Source organism: Erigeron canadensis, chromosome 7, assembly GCF_010389155.1.
Source record: "Erigeron canadensis isolate Cc75 chromosome 7, C_canadensis_v1, whole genome shotgun sequence".
NCBI lineage: Eukaryota > Viridiplantae > Streptophyta > Magnoliopsida > Asterales > Asteraceae > Erigeron > Erigeron canadensis.
The window spans coordinates 32,218,334-32,230,882 of NC_057767.1; the positions used below are offsets into that span (position 1 = coordinate 32,218,334).

At 36.5% G+C, this 12,549-nt stretch overlaps 2 protein-coding genes across 2 annotated transcripts; one reads left to right on the forward strand and one right to left on the reverse strand.

Moving 5' to 3' along the window:
• The first annotated feature begins 864 nt into the window (after positions 1-864).
• On the forward strand, positions 865-2,521 carry LOC122606737 (photosystem I reaction center subunit XI, chloroplastic-like). The gene is made up of 2 exons (XM_043779595.1): positions 865-1,062; positions 1,949-2,521. The coding sequence occupies exons 1-2, from the start codon at positions 910-912 to the stop codon at positions 2,438-2,440; spliced, it is 645 nt and encodes a 214-aa protein (XP_043635530.1). The 5' UTR covers positions 865-909; the 3' UTR covers positions 2,441-2,521.
• Positions 2,522-3,357: 836 nt separating this feature from the next.
• On the reverse strand, positions 3,358-12,075 carry LOC122607690 (glutamate receptor 1.2-like). Its single transcript, XM_043780713.1, has 5 exons — positions 11,649-12,075; positions 10,018-11,276; positions 9,623-9,926; positions 4,267-4,652; positions 3,358-3,762 (listed from the first exon to the last, which is right to left on the reverse strand). Exons 1-5 carry the CDS (start codon positions 11,923-11,925, stop codon positions 3,451-3,453), a joined length of 2,538 nt encoding a protein of 845 aa, XP_043636648.1. The 5' UTR covers positions 11,926-12,075; the 3' UTR covers positions 3,358-3,450.
• Between the last annotated feature and the right edge of the window lie 474 nt (positions 12,076-12,549).

Sequence of the window (12,549 nt, forward strand, 5' to 3'; positions counted from 1 at the left end):
GTTATTCTATATATATTCATTCATTGGCACTTTAGGGCAACTACCAACAAGTTTTTAGGATAAGGATTCTCTAGAAAGTAACTTTGAAATTTTGACATTTGAATTAAAATCAAGAGTTGAGACTCAAAGATTAAATTTTAATCTTGATCTTTGATTTTAACACAATAGTTAAAATCTCTCAACTTTACTTATAAATATGTCGGTCATTTTAACTTTAAAAAACCGAATCCAAATTTTTGTCATGAGTTTCAACTTCAGCTTCTTTCTCTACACTCAAATGTTTTAGTCATAATGATTACTTAAATATCAAACGTTATTCTAGGGAAAAAAACTTATTAAATATCGTGTAATGTTATCGGTCATGGTTGATGGCTACCCATTACCTCAAATCTCAAATATCAAAAGGTCTGTTTAAAAAGAGGATAACATACATGCTAAAATAAAGAGGCAATTCCTTGCCTTTCCTCTCACATAACAACAAGATTTTTAAAAAATTGTTATGCTATTTAATCACATGGGGAATATAATTAATTGGTTTGTAAAGAAAAAAATAGGGCTGCCTGTTTATTGAAGTAGGTATTATTTTCCGGTTTAGTGAACCTTTACCTTAGTCTGTTAAAACATTCGACAACCCTTACCTTCAAATAAGAAAACAATTTTTTGAATTTGCAACTAGGTAAAAAGCATTAACCGAAGACAACCAATTGTCATCCATAGACTCAGCTATCTACTCTCATGATATGGGATAAGGGTGGCAAGCCATCCATATACTAATCATCCAATAAGGACCATCCATGTGTATAGAATCATCTTCGGAAAGGAACCCACAAAACTCTATGACCAAAATGGTCACAATAAGTTATTCAAATCTTAAGACATAGGTCATAATTAACAAACACATCAACAACCATGGCTAGCCTCCAGCTCAAAACTGGCTTGACCTCTTCATTGACCACCACTAGGCCTGTTGCACCCAAAGGCCTTTCTGGTTCACCTCTTAGCAGGGTCTTCCCTTGCACCAAGAGATCTTCATTCACCATCAAAGCAGTTCAGAGTGAAAAGGTTGTTACTTCCCGTTTTTTCGATTTAAAAGTTTCCATCTTTTTGATTATTACATGAGAAAGAAATCAAAACTACATTGTGGTAATTGTATAAAATATTCATGTTGGAGATTATGTAGAGAAAGCTTGCCTGATAATGCTTGTTGAAGTGGTCATATTACATCTTTAGAATTGCGTATGTATGTCGATACAAAGTTGATAAAGATTTCCCAATAGAAAATGATTTATGGGTCTTAAAAAGTTACCGATGTAAGAAAAAATGTTTAGATTGTGTTAGTTCATTACTACTAAAACATATTAGTTTGTACTTTCGTAGCAGTATCGAATATATGATGCTTGAAAAACAGAAATTGTTGATCGTTTGATACGAGTTCTTGTGATCACTTAAGTTAAGAGAAGAGTTCTAAGGCTGTTCTTATTAACAGTGAGGTACTTTACCATTGGATCCACGGTAACGTACGAGTAACAAGATCTCAGCTTAGTGATACTTTTCGTTACATAGACAAATAGGAACTTGAACGTAGTTAACCTTCTTTTAGGGTTGTGTACATCACCAAAAGTTATCTTGTGGACAAACCGTGTTAGATTAACAAAAAGTAATTTTGGTCATAATTTCCTTCGTATGCCTATTGCACGCAGTTTAGGATATTAGAGGTGGCTAAATGGGCTCGATACACATAGATTGCTTAAGGTCAAGAGGTCAAGCTGGATGGACATTTATTACATGTTATTAGCTAATTTCGTCTATTTTATCATTAGCTTAGTTATTGATGGATTATAACTTGAACTAACTTGTTTCCAACAAAAATGTGTTAAAACTATAACCTCAAATTTGATTCTTCACATTTGTACTATTATTGTTTTCTAATATATAATTTGAAATGCAGCCTACATACCAAGTCGTCCAGCCCATCAATGGTGACCCTTTTATCGGAAGTCTTGAGACCCCAGTCACATCAAGCCCACTAATTGCTTGGTACCTCTCAAACCTTCCCGGATACCGCACTGCAGTAAACCCCTTGCTTCGTGGTATTGAGGTCGGGCTAGCCCATGGGTTTTTTCTAGTTGGCCCATTTGTGAAGGCAGGTCCATTGAGGAACTCAGAGTATGCTGGTGCAGCCGGATCACTTGCTGCAGGCGGGCTCGTGGTGATTCTTAGCATTTGCTTGACAATGTACGGAATTGCATCGTTCAAAGAAGGTGAGCCATCGATTGCACCATCATTGACTTTGACAGGGAGGAAGAAGGTGCCAGACCAGCTTCAAACAGCTGATGGTTGGGCCAAGTTTACTGGTGGATTCTTCTTTGGAGGAATCTCTGGTGTCACTTGGGCTTATTTTCTTCTTTATGTTCTTAACCTTCCTTACTATGTTAAGTAAGTGGTATTACTATTTGGGCCGTTAACATTGGTGTTGAAACATGATTAATACTTTTAATTAATTATGATATACATTGTACTATGAAAAGTTGTAATAACTTTTAGTGTTTACCCAAAACCACAAATAGTTAGTGTTTCATTCTGACAAACATCAACAGAGACTAGGGATTAGGGATGACAATGAATCTGTCGATTTGGGTGAAGATGTATCGATATCTATATTGAATGAAGTCATATCTACATCCATATCGTTAAGCATATCACTGATGGTAATCATGTGACTCATAATATATACGTTAATCATGTGGTTTTGTGGCCTAAATATGCTTTATCTTTGCAAGGATGGGGAGAAGAGCCGATATGATATTACTTGAAGAGGATCTAAGGCTCGCACCTCTATTTCCTGAAAAAAACCATGGCCATGTAGCTAGAGCATGATTAACCAAGCTTCATGGTCCTGACTTTTGATCATGGCTTGGTAGAGGATCATTGCCAGCCCTTCTAATGGATTCTGGTATGGTTACATGGTGATGGTTGTCGCAGAGACAATCCTATGTTTTTGGTTAGACCTTCTTTTAGCATAACAAAAACAATGCAACTTGTTGTGTGTATATATATCTTTATCTTTATCTTTACTTCCTTATAAAGGAAATAACCTTTTTTATTTTAGGTAATTCTACCTTTGAATTAGCAGAATTAGCCTTGACTTTTTATGTTTTGCCCTTAATAAATTACGAGCATGGTACCTGCGCAATGCGGCGGCAGTAGTGGGGAAGACGGTCTGCTTTATTAGGGATTTGGGTAGTTACGTAAAAACAAAACAAAAAAGTCCAAGGGCAAATAAGGTATTTCAAAGACAGAAATATTTAATTTGGGGGGGAGGAGAGGGATTTGCTTTATTAGGGAGTAGAGATAATCTACACTCTAAACCTTTATTTTAATAATTAACACTCTAAGTCCTTATTTTATAAAAATTGTTATCTAATAGTGACAAAGTCGTACTTATTCTGGTCATTCTGGATTAGCCGTTTTAGCATTTATCAACATCATGATGGATGCTAACTTTCCTCCTGCCAGCATTGCATAAGGAAAACTCCCTTTTTCATAAATGTAATAAAGCATGAATAGGAAAAGGGCAGCTGCCATCGAGAGCCCGCTGATAAGAAATAGACCACGCAACCCTTTGAAGTTTAGAACTTTCTGCACTGGTGGAGATCCTTGCTTGAGCCACATATTCTCCAATGCTTTTAAGCTACCATCTTCTCGTAGTTTGACAATCTGTTTAGAGATCTCGGGGGCTAAGGGTGAACCTTGTGGGAATGCCTGTACATTATACGAGTAGCTATTTTAGACTAGAAATAAAGAGTTCTACAAAGTCAAATAGGAGTATCAAATTTAACTTATATATCTGAGGTGAAACTTTAGACCCATTTACTTAATGGGAATATTATGGCTATGTTGTATCACTAACGAGTAGGATTAAAATAAATAAATTTAACTGAAAAAGATAGAAGTAGCCAGACTTTATGTTAATTGCTTAAAACATTTTAAATGACCTATTCTTCTAATTTTTTTTAATGGTAAATTTCGGTCAAGTGGCATGTATGTGTTTATATACCCAACTTTAATTCTTAAGTCATTTTTTAGAAAACCTATATTTCTATTCTTGGAAGCATTTTCGCTCATATCAAAATTTGAACCCAAATCCTTCGGGTCTCAAATTCACCCAAAGACCAATTCATAAAAAGAATGATACTAAAGCAACGTAATTGTAAAAGAAACCACCCATTTTGACCTAAATACAAAAACTGTAGTCAAGAGACTCACAAAGCCAAAACCGTTAGTGATTTGATCAGACAAGACCATGGAGTATCCATCAGGATAGTTTGCGAGAAATTCCTTTATGTAAGGAATTTCATCAACAATGGCATCAACGCCGTCTTTCTTACTCCCACGAGTCAAAGCATCCGCAAATTCCCAGAGCGTTGAATATGGCTTTAACCTAGTGTCTCTAAAATTCAAGTTTTCAATGATGAGTCTCCGAACAGGAGAACCATATTGGTATCCAATTGACCCTCTCTGTGATGCTAATTCGAATTGTTCAACAGTTAATAATGAACTCAATGTTGCGGTGTAGCTTGAAACGAGCACCAGCACTACGAACAACCACACTGTGACTACGAATCTTGACAAGTTACTCTGTAGCGTCTGTCCTGCAATTTCATACACCAATTCCAAGTTATATTTCTTTTGTTCAATCTATAAAGGAGTTAAAAATTGGTTTTCAAAAATAGTAGTGGATTAGTGTGGAAACGATAAGGTTATATTCTTCATTTCCATTCTATGATGGAATATAATAAATATAAAAATGTTAGTTTTTGATGGAAGCCTAATGCAATCTCCGTGACCGTGTCGCTCTTGCCGCTTTTGGAGTCATTGCGGCCTTGAGTCAGACAAAAAAAAATACAAAAGGCCCTGCTATATTTTTGATCTGGAATCCTTCAAGATGATGAAAGAGAGTTAATAGATTACGTATTATAAGGTTAATCAAGAGATGAGATGATAAAATAGAATTAATTGATTAGATATATCAGAAGGTTGTAACTTAGAAGAATTATTAGGTAGAATTATCAAAAGCATTTGTTAATAAGATTTAGGTTTAACAAAACTAAAAGAAGAGAGAGCTCAGAGCTCCCATCTCGTTACTTTCCTATTTAAGAAGTGATATTTGTATCACACTTATAAACCAAACGGTTGGAGCCCTTGCTTCTTGAGACAGATGTCAAGGTGTTAGATGTGTCGAGATCTTTAATTATGTTTAGGCTGGGCTTAGTACAGTCTGTCAAGAAGGCATAATGCCAATGTAAGAGTCATTTATGGTGTGTAGTCGGTTATTGAGTCATGGTTAATGTGGTGCTAAAATAGTGGGTAGTTTTTCTTTAATGTGGGTAGTTTTTTCTTTATGATGCAGTTGTAATCAAGGCTTATATATAGCCCACTTTAAGAGAAATTGTGTGTGTGAGTTTTTCTGCTGCCATTTTCTACATGTGGTATCAGAGCGTAATTCCTCAATCGAGTGTTCGTGTGAGTAAGACAATCATGAGTGAAGATGCTACACGCTTTCAACTCCAAGCGTGCCAAAATTTGATGGGGATTATGATCATTGGAGTATGGTTATGGAAAACCTGCTACGATCACAGGAATATTGGAAGGTAGTTAGCGAGGGATATACTGAGATTAGACTTGGAGCACATGTTACTGGAGACTAGCAACAGAAGTATGATGAGAATAGACTCAAGGACTTGAAAGCTTGCAACTATCTCTTTGAGTACATTGATAAGTCCATTCTCAAGACCATCACTCAGAAGAAGACCTCCAAGCAGATTTGGGATGCGATGGAGTTAAAGTATAAAGGGAATACTAGGGTGAAACGTGCACAATTGCAACGTTTGAGAAGGGATTTCGAGTTGTTAGAATTGAAGTCTAGTGAATCTGTGAATGATTATTTTGGAAGAGTAATGGAAGTTGTTAATGACATGAGAGCCTGTGGTGAAGACATAACAGAAGTGCAGATTGTGGAGAAGATTCTGCGCATAATGCCTAAAAGCTTCAATTTTGTTGTTTGCACAATTGAAGAGAAAAGATCTAGATGACGTGACTGTGGATGAACCACAGAGTTCCTTGCAGATTCAAGAAAAAGATCAGGTAAAGGTCAAATGATGATCAAGTATTAAGGGTGGATAGTGATACAGGATTTGGAAGAGGTAGAAGAAGAGAAACCAATTATAGAGGTAGAAGAAGAGGTAGAGGAATATTTGGCACGGAAGGTAGGACACCATTTGATAAGTCAAGGGTACAATGCTACAAATGTCACAATCTGGGACATTTTCAATATGAATGTCCAATGGGAGACCAGACAACAAATTATACCGAGTATGAAGAAAATGAGGACTTACTCTTGATGGCAGAGGTGAATGTAGAAGAATATGAAAAGGAAACCAAACTGCTCATAGTCTCAGAACAAGGTCAGGCAAAGGAAACCATTTGGTTCTTGGACTCGGCATGTTCAAATCAGATAACAGGTCACAAGAACTGGTTTTCAGTCATTGATGAAAGTTTTAAACATACAGTTAAATTGGGGAATGATCTCAGATTGGAAGTAGAAGGGAAAGGAAATGTGAAGCTGATGGTAAATGGTCTTCGTCAAATAATTACTAATGTGTATTATGTTCTAAAACTAACTTCAAATTTGATCAGTATTGGACAATTGCAAGAAAAGATGGTGAAGTTTGTAAACACGGGGGCACGTGTTGTGTGTATCACTTTCAAAAGGGATTGATAATGACATCTAAGATGACCAAGAATAGGATGTTCCCTGTGTTCACTAACTCTCATAACCAGGAAGCAAACTGTTTTCAGATGAAGGAAGATGTCAAGACACATTTATGGCATAAAAGGTTTGCTCATGTAAATCACAAAGCCATTCAAACTATGCAACATAAGAAGATGGTAGAAGGATTGCCTAAGGTGGTTGAGAAGCATGAGGTGTGTGAGGTCTATGCAATAGAAAACAGCAGAGGGAACAAATGCCTAAGAAAAGCAATTGGCATGCAGTGCTAAAACTACAACTAGTGCATACAGACTTGTGTGGACCCATTAGTCCAACATCTAACTGTGGGGAAAGGTATGTCTTGGTCTTTACTGGTGACTATACTAGAAAAAGATGGGTGTATTTTCTTGCATACAAAAGTGAAAGTTTTAATTATTACAAGATAGTTAAGCAATCTATTGAAAATGAAGTGGTCTGAAAATTAAATGCTTAAGAAGTGATGGAGGTGGGGAATTCAACTCATATGAGTTCAAAAATTTTCAGTGAGCAAAATGGAATTAGGAGACAACTTATTGCTGCCTATACACCCTAACAAAATGGGGTACGAGAAAGGAAAAATAGACCCTCATGAACATGGTCAGGTGTATTCTTACAGAGAAACATATGCCAAAGTATTTTTGGTCAAAGGCTTGTAGATGGGCGTGTCATGTCTTGAACAGATGTCTCAATAGAAGCTTAGATGATAAAGTACCTGAGGAACTTTGGTCTGGGGTTAAACCAAGTGTAGTATTTTAGGGTATTTGGTTGTATAGGGCATGCACACGTACCAAGTCAGCTTAGGACAAAACTTGATGACAAAATTCGAAGGTATGTATTTGTTGGAATAAGTAAAGAGTCTAAAGCATACCGACTCTATGACCCAGTGAAGAAGGAAATAATGATTAGTAAGGATGTAATTTTTGATGAAGAAGCAACTTGGGATTGGAAAAAGATGGATGCATCATTTTGATGAATATGCATCCAAGATGGATGCACAAAACAAAAAACGTGATTTTTTCGATTTTAACGGATCAATGTGTTGTTAAACACTTAAATAATGATAATTAGTTATGCACTATGTTAGTTTTATGGACTTTTAATGCATCAAAATGATTTTTTTTAAGTGTTCTCACCGTTCTTATTTTAAAAATGTTCTCATCGGAGTGTTACCCTATATATATATATATATGTGTGTGTGTGTGTGTGTCTGTGTGTGTGTGTGTGCGTGAGAGAGAGGATCCTGGAAGAAAGTGTCTTAAGGAGAGAAGGGAGAAAAGGTCCTATGGGTCAATCAAAACGCGACATGTGGCAAAAATAAAAAAGTTGCGCGGTGGCATAATCGTAAATAAATTAAACTTTTTTAAAGCTTGGTCAGCTTGGGGAGTCAGCTTGGGTTGGTCAGCTTGGGTTGGGTTGAGTTAGCTTCGGGAATCAGCTTGGTTGGGTTGAGTCAGCTTGCCTGGGTAAGCTTGGTCAGTTTGGTCATATTGGTTGGATCAGCTTGGGGTTGAGTTGAGTTAGCTTAGGGTTCGGTTGGGTCAACTTGACACAATTTACACATAATCTACACAAATGTAGATTACGGGTTTGGGTCAGCTTGGGGTTCGGTTAGTTCAACTTGAGGTTCGGTTGGGCCAGCTTGGGATGGGTCAGCTTGGGCTGGGTCAGGTTAAGGTGGGTCAGCTTGGTCTGAGTCATCTTGGGTTGGGTCAGCTTAGGTTTGAAGTCAAATTATTTACAAAAATGCCACCGTGCATTTTTTTTAGAGGCGACATGTCACACTCCAATTGGACAATAGGACCTTCTCTCCTTAACACACCTTCTTATTTGATCTCTTATATATATATATATACACAATTTACACATAATCTACACAAATGTAGATTACGGGTTTGGGTCAGCTTGGGGTTCGGTTGGGTCAGCTGGTTTGAGTCAGCTTGGGCTTAATCAACTTGGCCTGGGTTAGGTTAAGGTGGGTCAGCTTGGGTTGGGTCAGCTTAGGTTTGAAGTCAAATTATTTACAAAAATGCCACCGTGCATTTTTTTTAGAGGCGACGTGTCACACTCCGATTGGCCAATATGACCTTCTCTTCTTAACACACCTTCTTATTTGATCTCTCTCATATATATATATATATATATGTTTTAGGTAAAATAAAACAAGTATTAATGTAAAACAAATAAAACAACATGTTTCCCTTCACTGAAAATCACCGTACATCAATTGCTTCGTGAATCTTTGTGCTTTAATTTAATCATGATGTAAAGGTCAATATCTTATCTTATTTGTTTTACTTTACTATTTGTTTTACAATGTCCAACCTCCTATATAATGTGCTGAGTGAATATTTGCATCAATTTATTTACTTGGGTTGTGTGAAACCTTCGTAAATCATCCAATGGGCAAACATATTACGAGGATCTTATTTTGGATCCGGAATTTATTGTTTCTTATACCCGGTTTTCTTAATGTCCCATTCCCCAGCAACAAAGGCAATAAGGGGATTCCATTGGTCAAATCTGGTTTGGCTAGCTATTGGATCCAAATGGGGTATGAGAATTTTCTTTTATTTTTTATTTTATTTCTGCCATCTTTAGGGGACGACGGTATATTCATGTCATTTACCTATGGTTATTGCATATTTTCACTCATAACCTGATTTCTTGATCGTTTAGGAGTCAAACCACCATATATGTAGAGCTGAAGGTGGATGTCACGATGTTGCTAATGTAAAAGAATAAACACTGCATGCTCGAGTGTTTCAGAAATTTGTTTTAAAAAAAAAATTGCATATAAAAAAAGTGAGATCTTACTATGAGCATAAACCATGGTTGAAAAGGCAAACCAGAATGTCGTTCCGATTTGTTGTAGTGGTGAACCCTGAAATTCTTCATTTGTCCGGTGTTCAAGAACCCAAATGACAAATCCCAGTAAAACAAAGAAGCCAGCAGATGCAAACCAAAGGTCTGAACCAAGTGGTTCCATAAAGATCCACATGCTTGCATCGGCATTTTTATAAACTATTGCAAGCCCAGGTTCGGTGTATGGCACTGTAAAGTCAACATAATTTGATCTGTTGGCCGTGATTGTAATATCCCCAATGGCAGCATCAAATACCTGATGCAAAACAATAATGCAACAGAACCTATTATGTAGGTTTTTTTTCTTTTTTGCTTATAAAGAGCAATAGGTTACAGAATATGCATACCCCATCATGGACTAGATCTAATAAATCATTGTAATTTACAGTCCCAACTTCAGCGTTACTCTTAAAAGGAATGAATTCAAAGGGTAGACTGCGGTTTAATGAATTCAAGGAGGCCATGAACACATCAGCACAAAACCCTGTAACCATCGTTCCGTGTTGAGCATCAGAACTCACTTCGAATAATCTCCCTATCCTAGATTTCACAGGAATGCCAATTCTTAGTCTGCTACCCACTTGCAGCATTCTACGTTCGGGTTTAGTCGCCATACCTCCTGGCCACACGATGCCTTTTAGGCCATCATCAGTAAAAGAATTCAGCTTATCAATCATTTTGGTGAAAGCAGCATTTGATGTCCAAAAGCCAACCTTTCGTTCTTCTTTACCCCACACATTAATTATTTCTATACCTTCTACAGCAACGACCCCGTTCATAAGTTTAAAAGTACCGCCTAAACCATCAAATGAGATTCTTAACATCTGGTTAAGAAGTTCTGTACCCCATTGAGCCGAGTCAGTTGTTTCTAAAGTCTTTTCGTTAATAAGATAATGTGTTCTCTCGACAGCCATTGCTAGCATAAAAACTGCATCGTATGCCCGAATAGCATAAATATTGATCTCCTTAGCATGATATTCCTTCCTCCATTGGAGAATAAATCTGTCAAGGTTTCTTGATTGCGGTATATATGATTTGAAACCCACTGCACCTTGTATAGAATCAATGGTTTCACCATCCATGAAACTCAAAAAGTTCATAGTTTTGCTGGTGATGATCCATTTGAAGCCTGCATCCATCATTCCTAGACGCTTTGCATTCAAGAAAAAGTTGGATGCAAGAGAAGGTGAAACATGAGTGACATATACTTTTGTTTGCATAGTTAAAAGCTTCTGAAGCTCTTTGTGGACTAGGTCACTGCTAGCAGATATTTCAATAAGGCTCATATATGTTATTGATATGCTCTTTACTTGAAAGGCATTGGTCATAAATCTAGCCATATCTCTGCCATCTTCGGTGTTTTCACAGATAAGAATAACATTCTTCCATTTAAACAATTCTGCCATAGCAGCAATAGCTTTAAACTGAATGGTTTCATCTTGTGTAATCTGCTGGAAATAACGGTACTTGTTGGAAGAAGGAGCCGGTGAGAGTGAAAGGATGGGTATTCTAGCTTCATCCGCCAATACAGAAAGAAACTTTGTATCGGCTGTTGACTCTGAGCCTATGATTGCTTGCACTTTTGATTTATTCAGAAGATCAAGAGCTGGCACAAATGCAGAATTAACTACATGCATCATTTGTTTTTGGACAGCTACTAAGCTAATTAATTTAATTCAAAGTATCAAGCAAGATGAAAGATCAAGAAATTATTGTAAAGCTAGTTACAAAGCAGATTTAAACGCGGTTCTAACCAACTGATGTTACATATATTATACATTTAGTGCATTATTTATGTGTAGCAGTACATAGACTAAGTATATTTTGCTACATACGAATGGACTAAATACAACTTGTGTCTCAAAGGATATTTTCATAGTTTTAAAATCTACTAACAAATGAGTATTAATAAAATATTTTCGAAGTATTAAAATATCAGTTAACTTCTGGTTCAAATTAAAGGGGGTATTAAACTTACCAGCAGATACAGCATGCAGTGATTCTCCATGGCTGTCCCTATTGTGAATAACTATCCTTGTTTTGTAGTGACTGTTAGCCATGTAAAAATCAGATACTGCCATAGAGATGCTGCTATGAACGCTCTTTCCAATCATTGATTCCATCTCTAGAATCACTCCCACTGGGATCTCCTTGTACGGTAAATCATCTTGAGCTTGTGACGGCATCTGAAACCAAAGCATAATCAGCATAAAGAACAATAATAGTATTTTGCCCTTTCTTTTAGTGATGTCCATTAGTGAATCGTAAGAAGCTCCAAGTTGTTTACGTACGTATAATATTTTAAAATCTTAAAAATTATACGAGAAATAGGTGTGCATTGTATAAGAAGGATGTAATCAACACAACTGCCAAGAAGTTTTTTTGTTCCAGTGAATTAAGTCAACGCAGGCATGAAAGTGGACAATGTCAAATGGGGATAACTCTAATGACTAAACACAACCAAAAGTTGTTATTTTCAAGAAAAAATATTCAAATACTTCTAAGGGTTAAAATATTATTCAGTCAACTACAAAAAGTAATGGTTAGACTTTTCGCGAACTTTGAGTTAGTCAAACTTGTGCAATTAAAATGGGATGGAGCAAGTAATAAGCAGTATTTTTTGTGTTAAAATCTTGTATTGGATATGTGGATATGATGAAAGCTTTACGACCCACAATATCAATTATACCTCGTGGACCAGTCATCAATGAATTACAACCCAAATTTTTGTGAACGAGTTGAAAATGACATCTCTATGAATCATGTGTATATGCTGAAAGTCTTGCATTAAAAATCACATACTTCGAAATATGGTACATTATTTCATATTTGTTTGACCCGGTTCAAATGAGGTCTAATTAAATATTTAATCTAGATGA

Excerpts from the sequence above, each read along its gene's own strand:
- LOC122606737 (XM_043779595.1), top strand. The coding sequence starts at position 910 with ATGGCTAGCCTCCAGCTCAAAACTGGCTTGACCTCTTCATTGACCACC. Across the intron at positions 1,063-1,948 it reads AAGCAGTTCAGAGTGAAAAG|CCTACATACCAAGTCGTCCA; the intron begins GTTGTTACTTCC and ends TTTGAAATGCAG.
- LOC122607690 (XM_043780713.1), bottom strand. The coding sequence starts at position 11,925 with ATGGACATCACTAAAAGAAAGGGCAAAATACTATTATTGTTCTTTATG. Across the intron at positions 9,927-10,017 it reads TAGATCTAGTCCATGATGGG|GTATTTGATGCTGCCATTGG; the intron begins GTATGCATATTC and ends GTTTTGCATCAG. Across the intron at positions 3,763-4,266 it reads TCACTAACGGTTTTGGCTTT|GCATTCCCACAAGGTTCACC; the intron begins GTGAGTCTCTTG and ends TATAATGTACAG.